Raw genomic sequence first — 21,573 nt, 5'->3', positions numbered from 1 at the left:
CGGTCTCTGTAATCACCTGATCGTTATCGATAAGAGTCATGAGAAATTGGGAGGAGGGGGAGCATCTGGGAGTAGCGATTAACCCTTCCTTTCTCTGTCACAAGCTTGGTTGCTCAAGCTGATTCATTTGAAAAATGTCAGCTCTGCAGACATTTATGCTTGTCGTGGATCATGACAAGGAAGAAGCTAAGCGCATTGCTAATGGTGTCGCAGAAGGTCAGACCGATCCTCGGCGCAGGTCCCCCGCATTTGCCTCATGTTATGGCTCTAATCGAATTTCTACGACCAGATCTGGAAAGTAAAAAAACAACACTCATAGGGATCGTACAGCAACTTGGGGAGTACATCAATGATGAGGATCCTATACTGCGCGGCAAGGCCGTGTCCTTTCTCACAGCCGTCATCAAGGCCCTGTCTCCGAAGTTCTTGTCTCGTCAGCAGATCCAAGTTCTGACTTCCTTCTTCTGTGATCGAATTGAAGATGGGGGTGCAGTGGCAGGACTAGATACTCTGCAGAGATTGGATCGATTCACCAAGGAATTAGCTGCTGAGGTAGCGCAGGCGTATGTCCAATCCACAACCATTCAATTCACTTTTATTTTGGCCAATTATCCCAAAAACCAACCAACAATTCATTTGCGTAGCGCTAATTCGTCCCAGTATCTTTTCGCATTTTCAGGACCTCCAGTCTCGATCTCAATCACAGCGGTTCCAGGTATATCAATTGCTCAATGAATTGATGTCAGCCCACCGAGGGGGTACGTTATACCTCACGCCAGTCCCGCTTGTGGGCGCATCTAACTAAGATATTACAGCCTTGTTGGAAATGGGCGATACATCACTAGTCGGCATTGTCGACTTAATGACAGGTGAAAAGGATCCGCGCAACCTGATGATGGTATTCTCCATCATGAAGGTGGTCATGATCGAATGGGACATCTCAAACCACGTCGAGGTATGTCGGAACATGTCGCCTCAGTCTTGGCCTCCACCCTGGCTCACCCGAACCGCGCCAATAGCTACTCTTCGATTCGGTGTACAACTACTTCCCGATTACCTTCCGACCCCCGCCCAATGATCCATACGGCATCACTGCGCAGGACTTGAAAGGTCGTCTGCAGGACTGCATCGCTTCCACTCGGCATTTTGCCCCTCACTCAATCCCGGCTCTTCTTGACAAATTGGACTCCACTTCGCCCAATGTCAAGGTATGTGCTCAAAGTTTTTCGTCATGGAAGCTAAACTTAAGATCTAACGAACCTCTAGAAAGATGCGTTAAACGCGTTGATTGCATGCGTTCGTTCCTATGACCCCGACACGGTGTCTCGCTATTCCATCACAATTTGGGAGGTCTTGAAGTTCGAGATCTTAAATGCACAAGAGGAATTCTTGTCAGAGTCTTCCTTGCAGGCCTTGCGTGAAATTGCGCAGCGTCTTTCGGAGGGTGTTACGCAAGCCTCTCAAGATATTCCCTTGGCGCAGTATCTGCGCCCTATTACCAAGGAGTGCAATGAACAGCTTCAGGAGCCTCAGCAGAAACAAGCAAAGCCCGCCCAGCAAATCCTCAAATCTCTATCGTCTGCCTCCGCAGTCGCATTCACGCTGGTAATTCAGGCTGTTGTTGCACCTATCTTCACCATTTATCAAGAAGCAGACGGTATTGCCAAGCAAAGAGCGCTGCTCGAGACATATTCCGTCTTATTCGAGTCTGCCATTCAAGTCTTTGGTGAATGGACAACTCGAGGAAGTGAAGTTGCGGTCGAAAATCCACTGCTTGAGTTCAAAGACCAGTTTTCGGACGTTCTGGGTCAAGCATTGATGGGTTCTGTCAAAGAAGAAATCTCCTTTCGAGTGACAGCTCTGAAGGCCTTCCTTCGTCTCTCCATTCTGCGTGACTTTTTCCAGGACAATGAGATTGGCTTATTTGTGCAGTACCTCAACGAGATTTTGCTCAAAGAGACGGTGACAGGGCGGGATGATCTAAAGAGGGAAGCAATCGCCGCACTTACCGAGATATCCAAACACAAGCCTCGTCTCATCATGGATATCACCTTCCCTGCATTTGTAGCGACCTTGCCTGACGAGAGCGATGGCTCAGACTTGACATATTCACCTATGGATATTCTGGCTCAGATCAGCGTTGAAAGGGACATTTTCGAAACGCTTTTCCGACGGCTTTTCAGCAAGTTCACGATTCTGCTTCAGAAGGAACAGCCAGGTGCAGTTGAGTATCCTAGAGCGATTCTCGTGACCTTACTTTACGTCATGCAACAAAGGAAGATGGATGCCGATCCAAGCGTTGACTTATACTTCGATAAGATCGTTGTGGGTCTCTGTCGAATGGTCTCAGCATCGGCTTCTGACCACGGGATGAACGGTATTCTCAATGATCCAACGGTTCTCGATATTTTAGGCCGGCTGTGCAATCTGCTTGTACGCGCAGTCTCTATTGAGAAGCAAAGCCAAGTCGCGGAAAATGTCTATGAGCTCTTTTCACCGGCACAGAGCGCTCCCGTGGCACCTTTCGCCCTTGGCGCAACTCCTGACCAGGCCCGAATCATTATTATATCAACCTATCTTCTTGCAGGGCTTTCCAAGGAATGCGGCAGCAAACTTCCCTACGCTTCACCGGATATCTCGGAGCTTCTTAGTGCTATAGTGAACCAGTGCATTTCGGAAGGCTTGGAATCCGCCACTCAACTCGCCTTTTTGCGACACCTGGCTTTGCTAGTCAACAAGTTCCTTTCAAAGGAAGACCTGGGCAAAGCAGAAACTCTTTTCAATACTATCGTCTCTCCGGAAAAAGATGTATATGCCCCGGCTACAATCCGCACAATCCTATGGCTTTCCAAAGCCCTTGTCCTTCGGCTTGCACCCTCGACTACGCATGTCCTCACATCGCTCCTACGGCTTCTTTCCTCGTCCGATATGCAGACTAGTGTGTCCACTGCTCGAGGATTTTCCATTCTTCTCGGAGAAGACGATGTTCTCTCCACGACCAATGGTGCCCTGATCCGACTGCTATCCAAACAGCGTGTTTTCACCACTGTCGTTCCTATGATCGCGGCTCGCATACGCGAAGTCAATGTGGCTGTGAGTAAGGAGTCTTCGGCGACATCAGACCATATCAAGCCAGCCCACCTCACAGCACTAGCTGGCATTCTTTCGACTGTTCCGACAGACCTGGTGTTGACCGAGCTTTCTACTCTTCTTCCCCTCCTTCTTCAATCCCTTGACCTCCAAACTTCCGAGTCGGTTGCTGTTCGTTCAGCCACACTTGACACATTAGCTGTGATTATTCGTGATAATGGAGTCGCTGCCATTGATAAGTGCGGGCACGTCCATAGTCTTGTGATGAGACTTCTGAAGACTACGGAAATCAGACCCGAGACTGTCAATCCGCCCCGTCTTCGCGCCGATGCTCTCAAGTGTCTTTACCTCTTAGCTGCCAAGCAAGTCCTCACTGAGACGACGTCCAATACTCGCCTTCCCCCGGCAATCTCACCACTTTTACCTGAAAAGACTCAGGTACTGCGCGCACTTCGATCTGTCTTGGATGACCCCAAGCGAGACGTCAGAAAAGCAGCTGTCGATGCCCGAAGTGCGTGGTTGCGTGGAGTGGATGATGCGCCGGAAGAGGAAGACTGAGCAGGTCAGGCGCGTTGGAACTTTTTTAGCGCAGGTCAATCTTCTGAATATGCACTTCTTCTGCGGATGAGAATCCGGCAAATTTCAGCCTGTCCTTGGTGGTTATCTTAGAGCTAGACTATAGACTTTTTATGTTGACGGAGGTATGAAAACGACAAGGAATTCCTTTCTTTTTTTTTTTTTCTTGCTATCTCTATGAGGTCTATTGCACTGTATTTCGATCTGTGGTATTCTATATCATGTCAATTTGGAAAAATGTGACTTTGGATTGTCGATCATCACACCTACGTAGGTATGCATATCATTTTGGGTGGCCACACAGCTATTCCCCTATTCTGGATGTACCGATGTTACACGAAGAAATAGTCTTCCATAACAAATCCAGGCTTTAGAATGAGGGATCTTTGAGATTTTTCGTGGTGGACAAAAAGAAAATATAATTCATGTTATTGAATCATGAAAGGGAACTGGAACTGCTGCGAAGGGTAGAGGTGCAAAAAGATTGACCGACGCAGGGGTCGAACCTGCAATCTCTTGATTCGTAGTCAAGCGCCTTGCCATTGGGCCAGCCGGCCTGCACGTGATACTTGAGCTTGTGACCAGACGGCCAAGCTGTGATCAGATGTTTTGTCGGGTCATTTTTGGCTTTATCAACGAATTGTTCTGCCGGCAGGAAAACCCCCTGACTCGGAATAATCGCGACTCGCATTTGGTCGCTGGTGTCCGTATCCAAAATATATCACTAGGATCCTAGCCCGGCAGTACTTCCCATGTAGTGATTTCATCAAAGATGTCTTTGAACAAACGGCCGGCTGAGCTCAAGACTAGGTACGTTTCAATCTAACACATGGAAAAGTTTGCCAACAGGTAGTGTTATCTTAGTATGACGAAGAAAAATATGATTTTCCACTGTAAATCCTCCTCGCGCCCCAAGCATCCACCTGCAACATCAAGCATCAGATATCACGCCAAGGGACTAACTACAGTTGAAAAACCCTACAACATCAATATTCTCAAGAATAGTAGTTGCAAGGCCCAACAGCGGGCCCAGCCCAAAGCGCCCAATTGACTTTGCAGTCGCGGATGGCGGCGAGTCTGTATCAATCTTAGTCTGAGTGCCCAGGATATCAACAGGTTTCCAGGACGTGTTGACTTCCCCGGCACGGCAAGATGATCTATCGCTCAGAACATGGTTAATCGCAGAGCTGGCGATAGACATCTCCCACCACTGTCGATGAAGTTTGACCATCTCATCCAGTGGCTTGCAGGTGGCCTCTATGATATTGGGATTCTCCTCATCAGGTGTGATGACCAGATCCTGAACTTCGATGACTTGAAGATAAAGCGCACTTGCTGCATTCTCTGCTGAGAGACCAGCCACACAGCGATGGTGACTTTTTCGTTTTAACAAGACTTTCTTGATACCAAAGGAAGATTTGTCGATCTGAACACGAAGGCGAATCAGAGAACGGTTGGGCTCCACCCATATGGCCTTTGTGATAGTCTCCATGATATGTATTGCGGCTGAATGAGGCGGCCGGGAGATACCAATAAAGCCGTACAAGCCAGCTGCAGCGTCCCAAATACGATCAGGATAGCTGATGTCCACGGATCCCAATTTGAACTGAGGTTGTTGAATTGCAGATCGACCCGTCTCGTCGACTTCAATGACGTGAGTATCACCATACCTGAAGAAACAGTGAAACTCGTAAGACACGCCGAGTAGACATGGCTCACTCTCGAGAAGACGTGCTCCTTCGGCAGTGAAATCAAGTGTGTGGTCAATGTCAGCTGGAGAAGTAGTGAGCCTCTCGAAAAAGAGCGTGCTAGATCCATGAATGTAGCCCGGCGGGTGGATGATCTCGTTCATTTCCTCGTAAGTCATGAAGACCTCCTCTGTTACTCCGGATGTCCTCAAGATTGCGACCGTGCCGAGTCGGATTTCAAGCCTCAAGGGTCCTGGGAACACTTGGGCAGTAGCCATTAAAGGAGCAAGGGTCTGCCATACTTTGCTTGTAAGATTAGGATCCTCTCGGAGAGGGGTCACCCCCTTTGGCAAACGTGATTTTTCTGATGTGAGCCCCCCGGGACGCGTCGTGTTGTAGGAAATGTCGAGTGGCCTCCATCGCTTTTTGGAGAGTTTCTCAGTTGCCCCGGCCGTAGAGTCCGATTTCTCCTTCACAGGAGGATTAGGTGTACGTTGTCTCATGACCGAGTGAAACTCTCTCCCCGCACCCCCTAAGCTGGCGACTCTTTCGTGGACCATCGGCTCAGCACCATGATGTCTAGTTGGCGGATTGGCAGGAGGATTTTGATTCTCAAATTTTGCCGAGATTGGCTGAGCAGACAAAGAGGAGCCGCGTTCTGGACGTCCAAGGTATGCGCAAGGAGGAATAGCAGCACCCTGAACTAAGCCTAGTTCCTGACGATAGGCGAGATCCATAGGAGGCTGCGCTGTCCGAGGAAATGATGTGGTATTTTGGCTAGGGGACCAGTAGTGTGCAGCTGAAGCCTGATTGACCCCATTTGCAGCCCAGCGAGATTGCCAGGGAAAGTAGGATACAGGAACAGATCTACCACACGGACATGTCCAGATGGAGACTGGAGGCATTGAAGCTTCTGAATAGTGCGCCGACAAACCGAAGGATCTCTGATGTGGTGTCCAGTACATGGAATGCCCGGAATCGGGGACGAATCCACCATAAGAAGGCTGCATTGGGTGCGGAATATGAGAAATAGGACCATGTCCAGGGTGAGCGAGACCAACGCTTGCTGGGAAATTATAAGCATCTTTTGATGGAGCCGCTGTTTGGTAATTATCATCTTGGCAGAAGCTTGGATAGCCGCCATTCATGGATGTCTCGTAGTACAGGGGGAGTGATACAGACTGGCTATTCCATCGCCTTCCCTGGGCTTGGTCGGAACTCCGTATCGTCTCTTGAGCGCTACGCGGCGATGGTGCAAAATTCCCGGACGCTGGATCAGATGTGTTTTCGGTTCGCAGTAAGACAGCCTGACTGCCACTCGTTTGATTATGTAGATCTGGGAAGGTTAGCGAGGGTCGACAGATGCTCTGGGAATCCTTGTGAAAATCGTTAGGATATTCTTTGCCGGGTCGAGTGAACTTTGGGCTTTGGGCAAGTGGATGTGCTTGAGAGCCAGTACTTGGTGGACATGAAGATTCTCGAGTGCCATTCGTCGTGTCCGAGAGAAGTTCCGATCTCGACGATGACAGCAACACAGACGGTCCCTGCGATGAGTGACCAGTCACCTTTGGACACACATTCTGGGCTTGCTGGTGACTGTAGGAATGACCGGTCATGAGGATTGTGGCTTCCTGGAAGCTCTTCGAGTCATTTACATTGATAGATCCCAAAGATCTCGATGGAAGATTGTTCGAATCTGCCTGATAATTGACTGATTGGAACGAGCCAGTATAAGAGCGAGTGGTTCGTCCGGGCGAATCGGGCATGGAATCGCCCAGTAAATGTCTCGCTTGGCCCAAATCCACATTTCCTGACGAGTTTTTTGAGTTCTGAGATTCACAATCTCCAAGATGTGTGGTCAGCAATGAATGGCCATGCTGGCCAGATCTCCCGGTAGTAGACCGAGAACCTGTGGGACTTAGAGCCGCTGCCGGCTCAGCAGAGCCTTTGTCGTCATTTGCGTCTTTAACAGTGATCAATGTCCCAGACTCTTCAGGCGTAGCGAGATGAGGTGCTATTGTAGAGGTTGCTTGGGTTCTTTTTAACGGCGTAGTACCGGGCAAAGCTGGTCGACGGACTTTCATGCCTGGGACTTTGACAGTGCTCAATGCACTAGAATATTTCTCAGAAGCAGCACTGACTTGGCTGCTTTTCATAGACCCCGCGACTGGGAGCTTCACAGTACGAGCAAGGGCTGTGATATGCCTGCCTGGCTGGATCGATGCTGCAATGCTGGAGCTCTCTCTCTCACGGCTAGGATGATCGAGTGCCGGAAACTTGAACCCAGAAAGACATTTTAAAGTTTGACAGTCACCAAGTCTGAATGAGTGCTGAAGTCCAACCGCATCACGAAGGGGGCTGGATATCTGGAATGTATTCGTTGAGGCATCAATGCGACAGGAGACTGGCACGATTAAATTGCCGATGAGCTTTTTAACAGGAGACACGGGGTCGAGAAGAATCCGTTCCAGTGGACCCTTACTGAGTTGGCCGTATTCCACGATTCCAAAGCGCAACCCATTTGTGCTGGGACAGTAGCAAATGTGGGCATGGAAGGGGGTTTGAAGTACAGCCTTCCAGAGTCAACAAGGTGATTGCCCCAAGCGTGGAACGAAGCCAGTCAACTGTTCTTACCATAAGTTTCTCGAAATTCCCCAATCTACGCAATGCTTCTTCCAACATCTCGACTGTCTCGGCGGATACGTTGATAGCTGGGTCTTGTGGATCATCGTCGTTGACACTGATTGTAGTTCCCGTAGCTCCCGCAACAATGCTGAGAAGGTGATATGAATTGTTGCGAATGCTAGCAACTTGAACGTGAGAAGGGACCCATCTCCGTGACAGATTGACTGTTTCAGTCGCGGTTTGCGCTTGAATCTCCTGCTTTTTATCCAGAGGCTCCTTCTCATCGCGCCGAGACTTCTGTGACTCGTCCAGGGCACATCCTACACCAGCATGGGCAATTGAGCAAATCTGGGCGTTTTCCTGATGAATTTTATCAGTATCTGCTCATGCCAATATAGTGCAAGAGAAGAGGAGGAAGATGGCTTACACTGGAAGATTCATGTTTGTCGTTTTGGAGCAAGGCAGTGATGCAGGCCACCACGGCACTCTCCTTCTCGGAATCGTCACAGCCTCTGATGATGAGAATCTATGCACAGTTAGTGAGAAGCTCATTGCAGTCTTTGGAGAAGAATACGCACATCGTCATCGGGAGAGTAAGACACTTGTGCGTCTGGACAGATCACGCTACCCTTGAATTAATTGGAGGTCCATTGACAGGGTCTACCTCGCGTACCTAATCTCCTCTCGCAGCTCGTGTAACTTCAACACAAGGCGCGTTGGTTAGTTGGACTAGTGCTCTTCAGGTGTACTATTATTGCTTACCCCAATCTTGTCTATTGCCCATATAGAAGCCACTCGTAGCACACGCTCACTTGCCATGGTTCAAGATAGCTACTGAATTATGGTCGAATATGCAGATGTCCACGGCTGCAATCACGGGGAAAAAGGTTGAGGAAATTAAAGGGCGAAGCAAGGCTGCGTTGAGGATGTCGTAAGATAATGAGAAGCCTAGGGAGTGGCAGATGCCATTCGCCTGGCAAGCCAATGCATGGAAATCTCCAGCGTAGCGCAGGAGTCTTCCATAGGCCAGCGCTAAGTACCTGGACTGATCTACAAACGACCATGCGGGCTATCTCGTACGAGCCCGCTCATTGCGCATGCCGAGATGCAAGGCTTATTGAAATTTGCTATAAAAACAAAAATATTGAAAATGTTCATTTTGGAGAGGAAAGGTATTCCCACGATCAAAACGAGAAATGATAACCGAATGTAAGATAATATGATGACATGAGAAGAAAAGGGTATTGTCTCAGAGAAAAGAAAGGATGGAAAGGCAATGCATCCCACCAAATGGGCCGCGCCACCGTGAGGCCAATCAATATGCACGAGGATATGAAGAAGACTCTGGAATGAGTCATGCAGGGTCGTCACGTCATCAACTCTAAGAAAAAGGCGATAGTAATGGAGGGAGTGACGCGGAATGACCTGGAAAAATTGGCCAAGCAGAACGAAATGGGCCAAGACGAAATGAACTCCACACTGGCAAATGGGTATCTTCGCTGCCGGAATGCTGAGTGCGATGAAGGCCTTGGACATGCAAAATGAAAGTCGACCAAGGAGGAGAACCAGGCAGGAGGCAAGATGCAGGCATGAATGTTTGACGAGACAGTAGACAGGTTTCGAAGGCCGAGCACTCAACCGCAGTCAAGAACGGATCGACGAGTCGATATTGGCAAGCAAGAAGGGACGAACCGGGGCCCCTCAAGAGCAGAACTGGATAGGCGATGTCAGGGCTTCATGCCCGATGGGTTGACAGAATCGCGAAAGGACAGAAGGAGGACGGCAGAGAAGCTCGTGCTAAGATGATGAGGGTCCGGCGGATGAGAGGTTGGCCGCTGAGTGGTCGCCGCTTGTTTGGCCATGCTGCAGCTCACTCATTCGAATGACCCACTTCATCTTCTCCTCCGTCACCTTGAGCTCTCTGAGCGAGGCATCGATCCGATCGCCGTTGACACGAGCCTGGCCAAGGACATCCTGGAACTCCTGCTCCTTGATCTCCTTGTACCTTTGATGGAGCGTCATCATCTGTTCGTGTCGATCTTGTAGCGAGGAGACGAGTCGCTCTTTCTGGTCTTCGACTGTCAAGAGCCGGGTCGCTGCCTTGTCTTGAGAGACTTGGGTCTTTTTCATATCCGCCAATTGGGCGTGCAGCGCATCAACCCGCCTGGACAGATCCGCCTTGTCCTGCTTCATGGCACGAAACAGTACATCGTACTGATTCTCATGGTACTTGGCCTCCTCTTGTAATCGGGCCATTTCGCGATGGTGGTTCTCGCGTTCCACGCGCATCGCCTCGTTGGTCTCGTTGGCCACGCCTTGGGCGTCCAGCCGCTTGGTGCGCTCGGTGTGCAATTCGGCACGCAGGTCCTCGATCTTACGGTCTTTCCGCTCGATGAGCTTGCCGTTGGTTTCGTTGACCTGCTCCAAATGACTGAGGCGGTCGACCATGTTCTGCAGTTGGAATTTGAGGGTCTCGTTGGTTCGCTGAGACTCCTCGGCTCGGGACTGCCATAGAGCCGCTTCTCGCTTTTGACGGGCGACTTCCTCCTGCAGACTGTGAATCACACGGCCTGACTTTCCTGTCGCTGCGGCATGGCCGACTGCCGACCATTCTGTCGGAGCCTCACTGCCAAGGTAGGGACTCGCCGAGGGGGGTTGTGAGGGCGAGCTTTGAGGGTCCCGATCTGTGATCGCTCGAGGAAATGTTAGAGTGACGTGACGTGAAAGTGAGAGTAAGTTCAGAGGGGCTACCACCTACCTTTCGAGCCATTTGCCCCCGAATCTTCTTCAAAGAGGTTGTTGAACTGGTGCATGTTCAACTGGGTGTCCACGCGGGCCAGATTCACTTGCGGCGCGTCTTCTTCTGGAGCCGAGGTCAGTGGATCGGAGCGAATCGTTTCAGCATCCCGAAGCTTCCACAGGGAGCCCAGGTGCCGGAGGGAACGTCGTGACAAGGAAGGCATTATCCTTCAAAGAGATGGGTCTGGGTGTGCAGGTGGTTGTCGAAGCGTGCGCGAAAGGCAAGGGAAGAAAGAGAGATGCCATACCGTTCTCAAATTTGAGCAGAGCCAAATGTGACGTTGCGATCCTATTGCGGAGCCTGACCATCGCCGAGTCAGCGACTGAATTGGGAAGTCAGGTCGACATCCCAGGACGAGGATGAGGAAATCGGCAGGTCGCGCGCCGCAGATTGGATCGCTTCGTGCCGGCAGCAATATCGGCTGTTTCTTCTCCAGTTCAGGCTCTGTAGGACTGCAATGTGCAGGAGACTATATGAAAATGATATAGAATGATTTCTCTGTGAAAATCATAAGTGGACAAGGGTGGTAGTAAATGTCGGCAGTGAAGTGTAGTGATCAATGGCAATGGATGAAGATGTGTTATGGCGGAGGTGCAGAACCGATCCCTTATCGATTTGGATAATTACCGCCAGGCACGAATGCGCTAAGCCGGACGCTAACGTCATCGGGAAATTAAATTGGACCGAATTTCATTTACCGCACGTCAGTAGTGACGACTTGTACCCAGAGCCTGCAGTAGTCTGACTAGGATACTCCAATGGGGTAAGGTATTCGAAGTGATGACTGGAGAAAAGGTATGGGGTTTGGACCAAAAGTCAAGTAAATTAGTGTGTAACGATCGATGAGCAGCCCTGTAGCTGGAAGCGATCAACTGTCTTTGTTACTGGACGATTCAAAAAGCTGGAGGTCGGCACTCGAGACCAAGTGATACTTTCTTTTTATGTCTTGTTGGTACTCCGATTTTCACAGACAACCAGGTTGCGTTGGTCCGTTCTCAGGAGGAGTAGATCTAATCTAGAATGGGTCAATTTTTTTTTTAAATTGAGCAGTTGAGAAGAAGGCCGATTAAATAGTAAAAACTACTACACAATCAGTAACATATTCAGAAATCTGCAATCCATCCGAAAAACCGATGAAAGCTTCATGAATGCACGATCTCATAATTTTCATTGCGTGAATTTGTAGAGAGACTCCCGATTTTCGATGGCTGATGGGGTGAAATCTAGTCCTATTGAATGATTCAGACACCCACAACCACGCTGTGAAACTGAAACCCGTATATGCTTGCTGACTAGAGCCATCCTGGTTGAGGCTAATGAAGGCTCATATGCATACCTATATGACACCTGTCGCGAGCTTCAATGGAGATATTCCCAATCTCACAAGAATGAAGGTCAGTGGAGAAAGGAAACATGAGAGCTTAGTATGATCCAGGAACATTACCTAAACGTGAAGTTCTGATCAGTCTTTTGTGTCAACCGTACCAATACATAGGTAGTTGATAAACCGATTTCGAAGACAGATGCTCTTTCATTGGAAATATCCTAGTAATGTTATATTGATTTGAGAATCTAACTATTTAATCATCAACAAGGCCGAGCATAAAATCAAAAAGGGATGCTACATCATATATACATGAAAAATGGCTGCCATGAGGCTAAGCCAAGCCAGACCGGATGAGGAGACTCAGGTTGAGAGGGCCAAAAATGAAGAAAACTCTTTTTGGCTTGGGAGAGCGACGGGTGAAATAGCAACATCAAAGTTATCAAGAATCCATGGCAAGTTACTGAGCAAGGTAGACGGCGAGCATTCCCATGGCACTCATGGCCAGCTTCGAGTAGGATGCTAGGGGTGAAGCATTGTTACTCTGGATGACACCAGTCTCTGAAGCGTGAGGCTCCATGAAACTTGACTGCACAGTCTGTGATGCAGAGGCATTGGTCGCAGTCATAGAAGCGAACATGCTGCTGGATGGATATTTTGCTGTTTGCATGCTGATCAAAGGCTTGCTTGTAGTGGCACTGGTTTGAGGGGCGGTCCCGTTCGTGGCAGAAGCTTTGGAAATAGTTCCGGTCTCAACTGACTGTTGCTGGGTCATAGTGGTTGCGGCAGTGTTGGTGGCAGTAGTAAAGCCTCGAGTCATATCAGTGGTCAACCCTGTGGTCATGCCGGTGGCCATGGTTGTTCGAGTGGTAGATTGAACGGCAGCTTCAGGATTGACCGGAGGCCCAGCCTTGAGTAGGGCAGAGTAGTTCCGCTCGCCCCCTTGGGTGATCTGGAAAGCATAGTCTTCTCCAGCCTTGACGTTGTCACCGGGTGTCCAGGTGAAAGTGCCATCTCTGCCCTGGGCGGTAATAATCTGCACATCTTGAAGGTCTGTAGAAGCTCCCTTACGAAGCATCAACGTGACGGGCTAAATAAAAGCATCCAGGTTAGAGATGTATGGTATTTTTGAATTCACCTTCGAAAAACTGACCTGGTCCGGAGCGCCACCTTCCCATGTGAGTGTCACAGGCTTGCCAGCTTGGATATCACTCGGCCAAGCAGTAAAGGCCAGAGGCGCGTTGGCATAGACGACGGCGAAGAGCGAGGCCGAAGCGGCGAGAAAGCTTGTGAAACGCATATCGGCTTTTTGTTTTCAGCTATCAAGTACGGTGTGTTGATGGCGAGACCGTACAGGTTGAGATGTTCGAATAAAATGATGCGAATGGAGGATGAAACTGTTGGATGGGCACTAATCCGAGAGGTCTGGACACGGCGTGCATGAACCTGGCGCATGGCGGCTCTTAAACCCATCGCCAGGAGACCCATGACCTGCTCAAGCCCCGCAAATCCTTCTGCATGGACGAATCGGCAGCGAAATCTTGATGTTTTGGCGTGCCTGAATCCGAGAATGTGGCATTCCGGGGCTGTTGACACCTCCAAGCTTCGCCTGACGAGGCATGCCATCAGGAACCTTTTCGACCGCTGTCCCAAGCGTGAAGCTGGAAGAAAAGATGAAAACTGTTCATCCTTTGATCATTCCGTCATCTGCAGGTGGAAATCGTGTCCCGGAGTGGTCAAATTTTGAACAGGTAAGAGACATCGTGATCTAAACATGGACAGTAGGCTCGCCTTCATGAACATACAATGACTGTGGCAATGACAATTTAGAGTTATCCGATTCTAATTGGCATCAGCCGCAAAGACCATTGGCAGTTGACAAATCTAAGTTCTCCATGGAGACCGAGGAATGTCATCCCTTCCATTTCACTAGCCTGGCATGGGCGAAAGTCTGCAAAGCAAGATTGAGAGTCGTAGCTCCCATCATTTGAAGTGCCTTGACTTCAACGATGGCATTCGAGGCTGAAGTCACCAGCAGGCTACGCGACCAATCGGCAGTGTTGCTCCAAGGGGGTTGGGATTGAGTTGGGGTGGACAGGTTGAAGTCCTTCAGGTCACACGAGACCGATATCCGTTTGTACGCAGTTTGTAGCTTGTACTTTGCTAGTATGCAAGGGGTCTGATGGGCTGCCTGCAATATACGCGACCCGTTGAGCTGCGTTGACCTTGAGTAATTGGTGCTTCAACTTCTCCAAGAAGCTCTATATTACACGGGCGAAAATGGCACGGTTGCCGTGATTTTCATTTCATATCTGACCTCTCTGTGACTTGAACCAAGCCCAAGACTGAAGCACGCCTTCGTTTTGGAATTTGCAGAATAAGTTTAAACCATTTAAGGCTCACCTGTATTGTGTAGAAAGGCTTTCCAGGTACCCGTCCACTAGCTAATCCAATGTATTGACCTCTACCCGAAATGAGGCTACTTTGATGCCCGCACCCACCATCTTTTAATGAAGTAGTGTCGAGTGCTCATTTCAACTAGTCGCTGCAATTGTCCAACAGGCACTTTCTTTCCATTTTGCTTAACTAAGGTTGACGCAAGTGCAGTGACGTAGCCTACAGGAGCTCAAGATCCCTCGACAAGACATTTTTGCGGAGAAAGGCACAGGGAGAATGTGACATGTGCCACCAATAGGTCTATAAGAACTTTTCAAACGGGTATGTATACATCAACAGATCATGGCTGAAGGCGCTGAGGACATCTTCACAGTCCTGAAACCAAAACGAACAAACACTCAAGAGAAATCCCAGAGTCCACGCATAAAAGAACCGGCACCGGCATCCACTCCTCCATCTTCTTGGAGCAATCGGTCGGTGAAGATACGCTTTGGAATTTGGTATTCGACCACGGGAACCTTGCGCAACGGTTTTTCGCCCGTGCCCAACTCACCTTGTACCATACCGTGGTACGTATGGTCAAGGAAGTCCTCTAGGTTGTAGGCTTGCTTGGTGAACTGCTCGGAGATAATCTTGGCAATAGCAGCAACGTTGGGGTGGTAGTGAGATTGAAGCGACTCAATTTCCCAGATACTGCTTTCGATTGCGTTGGTGCGGGTCGGGTCGGCCTCGTGAGGATCAAATGGGTCCTCGAAGCCTTCTCGCTCGATCTCGGCAGCAAATTGCTTATCACGGATTTCGCGGTGCATCATGAAAGTGCACGTAGGGTGACTCTTGAAAAGATTGTACATGAATGGCACAATCACGACAATAGCCGAGGGAGGCGCATTCAGTGCGAGACGAGAGAGACGCTTGATGAAGCTCGCCACCAGAGTGGCGGGAAGATGTGTGGAGGCGAGGAAGGTGTTTAGGAGACGGAAGAAGCGCGATCGATGCTTCGAGTGCAATAGATCTGCGTCAAGGAGAGAATAGAGCTTCGCGTAGAATTGGGGGTAGTCCAAGTTCTTCTCTTGAATCAAATAGAAGAGACCGGATAGAGCGAGAAGAGATGTGGCCCCGCCTTCGTTATATGAATCGGTCAAAAAGTCCATCAAAAGTTCAGGGCGAGTGAACCAGGGCTCGATAGTGTGGACCATAATCCGCAAAAGAGCCTTCCGCTGCGCCGGAGAGAGGGCATTACGAAGAATTGCAAGCCATGCGTCTTGTGCTCGTCTCTTGTGGCCGTGGACTGTACGAAGTCGCTTGTTGTTGGGATCGGGGGGTGCGAAGAAGGAATTGACGTCGATTTGATGATCGGAGGCTGGTGCTTTGTCGCATGCCGAAAGAAGAGAGATAAGGACCTCCACGATGTCGGTCTTTCGTCGGGCAGCGGCGTACTCTCTGCATGGAATTAGTCGAGTCTGGGGCCGAGAGAGAGATCTGGGCTACTTACGCTATTTGCGCAAATGTGTGGTATCGAACATCTTCGTACTGCTTCATGAACTTGGTTACAAATTCGCCCCGAACTTCCTCACCATCTTGTGCCTCCACGAGTGCCTCGATGATGTCCTTGAAGAGACCTGACCAGGTACTGCTCTCGGCTCCCGCAATGTGACTGATTGTCTCTTTCACGAGTCGCATGCTGAGTGTAAGTGCTGTGACCTGTAGTTTGAATCAGCGCAACCGTAACGAGCAGAAGCTTGACATATGAGATCATCAGATACCCACCTGGGAGGTAGAATCAGCCTCGCGAATAATTGACAGCAAGGCGTTCTGATATTCCGAGCATCGTTCCTTCAGCCACGCTACCACAATCTTCTCATTTTCGGCATCGCGACTGCTCTCGGACAGGTTGCCAGCTGCCATCAGTCGGCTGAAGACACGACATAGTGATACTGCCACTGCTAGCTCGGGCTTTTTCGCGGATTTGCTCACGTTGAGCATGGAAAGAAGAGTTGCGATGTTGTTGAAATATTTCCGCGACTCCGCAATCTGATCTTCTAGTTCCTGGACCTTTGACAAGGTTTCCGAGAAGCCATCTTCTTCAGCCACAGCGCGGCGTTTGGATGAAGGAGCTCCGGCGCTCTTTGCAACCTTGCGCTTTTTAGAATTCGAAATTCCTGTCGCTGAGGGCATTTTGAGCGATTGCCGTCCTGAATGCGAGCCAGTTCGTAGTCTCCAACCCAACTTTTTTTTGAGGAGTGGAGCGGGCATACCTTGGGATTTTCTGAGGCTCGGCGCCCGGGTTTTTCCGTTGCTCAGTGCCATTGCCCAAAACAGCTAGCGCGTGCAAGCCCGTCCTAGCCGTCCCGACCTCAAGTCTCCTCTCCGAACCACCCACCATATTCACAGGCTCTTTCCATCCGTCACAATGGTCTCGCGTCTTGCTAAGAGCGCCATTGGTAAGTGCTCGAACCATGAGATCTGCCCGCCGGATCGCATCCAGACAACTGACACGCATCCTCCATTCAGGCGCCGCCCGGCTGCGGCCCTCCGTTACCGCCCGTGTCCCTGCCATCAGTGCTCTCACCTCGACCCGTGCGGCCTCCTCTGTGCCCTCCGAGGAGCCTGCTAAGAAGGCCCAGTCGATCCTCGATGCTGTTCCCGGCAACTCCCTGGTGTCCAAGACCGCCACTCTGTCCGCCGCCGCCGGTCTTTCTATCGCCGCCATCAGCAACGAGCTCTACGTGATGAACGAGGAGACCGTTGCCGCCTTCTGTCTGCTCTCCGTCTTCACTGCCGTTGCCAAGTACGGTGGTCCTGCCTACGGCGAGTGGGCTCGTGGCCAGGTCCAGAAGCACAAGGACATCCTGAACGCTGCCCGTGCCGACCACACCAACGCTGTCCAGCAGCGCATCAACAACGTCAAGGAGATGTCTGGTGTTGTTGAGGTCACCAAGCAGCTTTTCGCTGTCTCCAAGGTACGGATTAAGTTAATGCGGCATGAAAAGGCTCATCACCAAAAAGAGGGATCAATGTTGTCTGACTGAAATTGTACAATTCTACAGGAGACCGCCCAGCTTGAGGCCCAGGCCTACGAGCTTGAGCAGCGCACTGCCCTTGCTGCCGAGGCCAAGACCGTCCTCGACTCATGGGTTCGTTACGAGGGCCAAGTCAAGCAGCGCCAGCAGCGTGAGCTTGCCGAGACCATCATCGGCAAGATCCAGAAGGAGCTCGAGAACCCCAAGGTTTTGCAGCAGATCCTCCAGCAGAGCGTCGCTGATGTTGAGCGTAAGTTTGCCGAGATTTCAGCCCCGCGTGAGGTATCATCGGGCAGCGCACCTTACTGACGTTTGCATAGGCATCATGGCGGCTAAGGCCTAAGTTGGGCTCTATATCGCTGGCCACCTCTGCGATCGCCAATGTGTACAAAACTTAAGGGGCATCTTGCATCTGCTGAGCTAGAGTTGCAATACCATTTCTTTCATCCGTCTGACTCATGTATGGGTGCTCGAGTGAATTGCACTTGTCATCGATAGAACTTTGACGTAGTTTGTCGCCCCACAGATCGGCCCCGAATTTGGCTGGCATCAATTGGAGCCCTGAGCTTGACTCGACAGGAAATCTGACACATTTGTATTGCGTGTCTGATGGATTCGAGAGTTCGAATTGACTGACGTAAAGATTTCTACGCTTTTGCACTCGAGCATTGCTAGGTCAGCGTGCTCTTGCCACCTAAGGACTGCCAAAATCTACCCTTGTTTGATACAGTGTGACCGCGCTCTCGCAGTCATTCGTCAAGCATCTAATCCTCACTCTTCTCAAAATTGTGTTGTGCAGCCACGAAAGTGACGACCTCATCGAGACACTGGTCATGTGCCTGCAGCAATCGAGGTCTAGAACCAGGCCAATATTAGGCATATACTACCACGTGCCCGCGACACATAGACGCATTCCTACGTAAGAGCCCAGCGTTCTGGTCTAGATTGGTGGTAAACATTTGTCAACGCCAACCTCTTCCGCCTTGCCAGCTTCCTTTCACTATTTGTCGTCTTCTGCAAAAATAAACATCCTCGGCAGCCCCTGTGAAGTTCGTGTTTCGGTTAGCCGCTGAAACAAGATCCAATCGTATTGAAAAGAGCCCCCCCCCCCTTGGACCCAAAATGCCCAAACCAGACTCCAACACAGCCACCGAGGATCTACTCCTCCCCCCCAACCTAAAGATCGGTTACTTCTGAACTTTGTCGTTTGCTCTTCCGAGTCAACAGAGCTTTTCTCTTTTTTTTTTGTCCCCCTGCCAATCTTTGGGTATGGATGACGCAGCAGATATCGTCAATCTGCCCAGACGTTTGATTTCTCCCCGACACTCTGCTCCACTTTGATCTGCATCTGAACGACCTCCGCATTGCGCCCGCATCGCATCGCATCACGTATCTTTGGATTGTCAGGTTGGGAGTCACTAGACACCTGACTTGGCATATCCGCAAAGCATTCTCACGATGCCTTCCCTACGCAGTGTTTTACAAAAACGAAACGCGTTGACTGAGGCGTCTTCACAAACTCCGATCGACACTGAAAAGTCTCAAAATGCCCCCTCGTCCCCACCACCGCCTCCCGAGTTCACCTTCTTGCGCACCGATACCCTTGGCCAAGAAGAGATCCTTCCACCAGCACACCCCGAAGAGAAACATGCACACACAGGAACCTTGACTGCCGAATCCCCCATTGAGAGTCCAACCACCGCTCGCCGGAGCTTCTTCTTTCCCAAGTCCAACTCGTCGCAAACGCTTTCGACGCCATCTCCACCCCGTACGCGCGAGCGTCGCCTGTCCAACCTACTGCACCGCAACAGCCGCAGATCTTCCCAAGAGACATCTTCAAATATCCCCGAGGGACTACCCCAGATCGAAGATGATCAGGTGGCAGATAAGCAAGAGCGCGAGGCTCAGTGGGAGAAACGGGCGACGGTACTAGTACAAAATAATCCCCATTTTGGTCTCTCGCTTTCCTCGGCGTCACAGGCACCGGGAGATTTGACGGTACCAGGTGGCGGCCCTCCAAGGTCCAGAAGCTCCAGTCACAGCCGGATTGGCGATCATCAGGATGATGTACGTCTAAACGATCGACGACGATCTGACCGGGAGAATTGCTCCACAGATCGGCATTCATGCTGACAGGATGCAGGTCAATATCCAAGAAGCGATTCGTTTACACGAGGAAGGAGGTAAGATTGTCCAAATTTCTTGACACATTGGCGCGTTGCAGAGAGACAGAGAGCGAGCGAGCGAGCGAAAAGAATGAAATTTTTCTGATGATTTCGGTATAGATCTGGAGCGGTCCACCACGATGTTTGGCCAACTTGCGGACCCCAACGGACATAATAATCCGCTTAGCCAGGTCTTGTACGGTCTGGCTCTCCGGTGAGTGTGTTTCCGCAGAGAAGCTTGACCTGATTATGTGACTAATCATACCTCAGACATGGTTGGGGGTGTACAAAGGACGAAGCTCGTGCTGTCGAATACCTTTCAGCAGCTGCCACCAACTCGGCAGCGGTGGAGTCGGAAGCTCTTCGTGCTGGCATGAAGAAAGGTGGCAAAGCCAAGGGCGAGCTGGTTCTCGCCATCTTTGAGCTAGCCAATTGTTTCCGCATGGGCTGGGGCGTCAAGAAAGATCCCGCTGCCGCAAGACAATACTACGAGACGGCGGCCAACCTGGGTGATACCGATGCAATGGACCAAGTGGCATGGTGTTATCTTGAGGGATTTGGTGGGAAGAAAGACAAAGTGAGTCGGTGATTTGATTCTCGGCACGTACCGTCGTCCTAACGAAGCCCTTCGTTGCAGTTCAAAGCGGCGAAATACTACCGCCTTGCCGAAGAAAATGGGAATCCCACTGTGGGAAATTCATGGTACGTTGCAACATCATCATGCCTTTGTCGCTGAGCTTCGGCATGCTAATATGGTCTAATTTCAGGATCTGGAAAGAAAAATACAATCCCAAGTGAAAGAGATATTCATATGACAGCTGCACGGACAAATTATTGTACCGATGAACGGGACAGTATACTCACGTGTGTGCCTGGGTACTACGAAATGCGTGACGAATTTCCTCATCAGCGCCCATCTTCGTCTCTTCTCATCACCACACCTCTTTTTTGCCTCTTAATGTCTACTCATGTTACGGTTGCAAATGTCGGCCTGATAGGGATCTTGTAATAATCAACAAGCGCCAGGTCGTGTGAGACTGTAGTACACGGCAAACTTGTGAGGGTGATGTCCTCGGCCCTCATCACGATCGATCTAGAAACAACCCGTGTGTCTTGACGGGAAACTCCACACGAGTTATGCTGGTGGAGACAGTCACCTACTGTGCTCGTATTGGACATGGCAAGAAAGTTCGTACCGTAGCAGGTCGTCCACAAACGAGAAGGCGGAGCTCCTCCATCGCCCATTCGCATGGGTTGATCTCCGTTCCTGTCGGGATGTTCCGCCCACAGTAGACACCTCCAAGTCGTCCATCCGGGTTGTCGCCATATCGCCAACCTGGTTAGTTAGAAGACTCGACGTGGAAAAGGATCCGGCGTATTACAATCGACATGCCATGGATCGCAGCCGATACCGAATTCAGTCATAGGATATCGCTCCACGCTATCCATTCTAATCCACTGCACGTCCCACGCCGCTGAATGCCTCAGATTGAGCCATCCAGGCGGTGCAGGGCCCTCCACGATCGGCCTGTTTTAGCGCATAAGCCACACATCGTGAAATAAAGCCTATTTGAGGCTAACCTCGCCCCCCACCACCATCTGCCATGCTGCACCCAACGCCGCGTAATGGACCAACGAGTGCCCGGGCTCTCAGGTTTGGGCCTATGAGGAGGAGAATCATTCCACCATGTCGACGGCGTCGATGTTCAAATGAGGGCGGAAACCAATGCTGCAACACGAGTGCTAAGGACAAGGCGGAATCTTGGCACTGCACCGATGGGAAAGGATCGGCAAGCCGTCGAAGAGCGTGGTAGTACACTAGCAACTTCAAGTGTCGAGGGAGAGGGGGAAATCACATATAATATGTGGAGATGAAGTGGTTGGCAAA

General features: G+C 50.5%; 7 protein-coding genes and 1 non-coding gene across 8 annotated transcripts; 3 read left to right on the top strand and 5 right to left on the bottom strand.

Moving 5' to 3' along the window:
* Positions 1-134: 134 nt before the first annotated feature.
* POX_h09796 (uncharacterized protein) lies at positions 135-3,648 on the top strand (the record flags this gene model as incomplete). The annotated part of the gene is made up of 6 exons (XM_050118543.1): positions 135-216; positions 290-563; positions 661-758; positions 816-955; positions 1,020-1,208; positions 1,267-3,648. 6 exons carry the CDS (start codon positions 135-137, stop codon positions 3,646-3,648), a joined length of 3,165 nt encoding a protein of 1,054 aa, XP_049965330.1.
* Positions 3,649-4,151: 503 nt separating this feature from the next.
* POX_tR174 lies at positions 4,152-4,223 on the bottom strand. The gene has a single exon. It is a non-coding gene; the product is annotated as a tRNA-Arg (tRNA).
* Positions 4,224-4,624: 401 nt separating this feature from the next.
* On the bottom strand, positions 4,625-8,798 carry POX_h09795 (uncharacterized protein; the record flags this gene model as incomplete). Its single annotated transcript, XM_050118542.1, has 6 exons — positions 4,625-7,927; positions 7,989-8,339; positions 8,407-8,505; positions 8,558-8,603; positions 8,653-8,678; positions 8,742-8,798. 6 exons carry the CDS (start codon positions 8,796-8,798, stop codon positions 4,625-4,627), a joined length of 3,882 nt encoding a protein of 1,293 aa, XP_049965329.1.
* A 978-nt stretch (positions 8,799-9,776) lies between these two features.
* POX_h09794 (uncharacterized protein) lies at positions 9,777-10,942 on the bottom strand (the record flags this gene model as incomplete). The annotated part of the gene is made up of 2 exons (XM_050118541.1): positions 9,777-10,663; positions 10,738-10,942. The coding sequence occupies 2 exons, from the start codon at positions 10,940-10,942 to the stop codon at positions 9,777-9,779; spliced, it is 1,092 nt and encodes a 363-aa protein (XP_049965328.1).
* A 1,621-nt stretch (positions 10,943-12,563) lies between these two features.
* Positions 12,564-13,403, bottom strand: POX_h09793 (uncharacterized protein; the record flags this gene model as incomplete). Its single annotated transcript, XM_050118540.1, has 2 exons — positions 12,564-13,193; positions 13,257-13,403. The coding sequence occupies 2 exons, from the start codon at positions 13,401-13,403 to the stop codon at positions 12,564-12,566; spliced, it is 777 nt and encodes a 258-aa protein (XP_049965327.1).
* A 1,495-nt stretch (positions 13,404-14,898) lies between these two features.
* On the bottom strand, positions 14,899-16,675 carry POX_h09792 (uncharacterized protein; the record flags this gene model as incomplete). Its single annotated transcript, XM_050118539.1, has 3 exons — positions 14,899-15,940; positions 15,993-16,201; positions 16,268-16,675. 3 exons carry the CDS (start codon positions 16,673-16,675, stop codon positions 14,899-14,901), a joined length of 1,659 nt encoding a protein of 552 aa, XP_049965326.1.
* Positions 16,676-16,910: 235 nt separating this feature from the next.
* On the top strand, positions 16,911-17,863 carry POX_h09791 (ATP synthase subunit 4; the record flags this gene model as incomplete). Its single annotated transcript, XM_050118538.1, has 4 exons — positions 16,911-16,941; positions 17,012-17,460; positions 17,548-17,770; positions 17,841-17,863. The coding sequence occupies 4 exons, from the start codon at positions 16,911-16,913 to the stop codon at positions 17,861-17,863; spliced, it is 726 nt and encodes a 241-aa protein (XP_049965325.1).
* A 1,115-nt stretch (positions 17,864-18,978) lies between these two features.
* On the top strand, positions 18,979-20,483 carry POX_h09790 (uncharacterized protein; the record flags this gene model as incomplete). Its single annotated transcript, XM_050118537.1, has 6 exons — positions 18,979-19,587; positions 19,664-19,703; positions 19,806-19,899; positions 19,956-20,262; positions 20,323-20,387; positions 20,453-20,483. The coding sequence occupies 6 exons, from the start codon at positions 18,979-18,981 to the stop codon at positions 20,481-20,483; spliced, it is 1,146 nt and encodes a 381-aa protein (XP_049965324.1).
* Positions 20,484-21,573: the final 1,090 nt, after the last annotated feature.

The sequence above is a fragment of the Penicillium oxalicum genome, chromosome VIII (assembly GCF_001723175.1).
Source record: "Penicillium oxalicum strain HP7-1 chromosome VIII, whole genome shotgun sequence".
Taxonomy (NCBI): domain Eukaryota; kingdom Fungi; phylum Ascomycota; class Eurotiomycetes; order Eurotiales; family Aspergillaceae; genus Penicillium; species Penicillium oxalicum.
The sequence above is the reverse complement of the archived record's forward strand: the minus strand, read 5'-3'. Positions and strand labels throughout refer to the sequence as shown.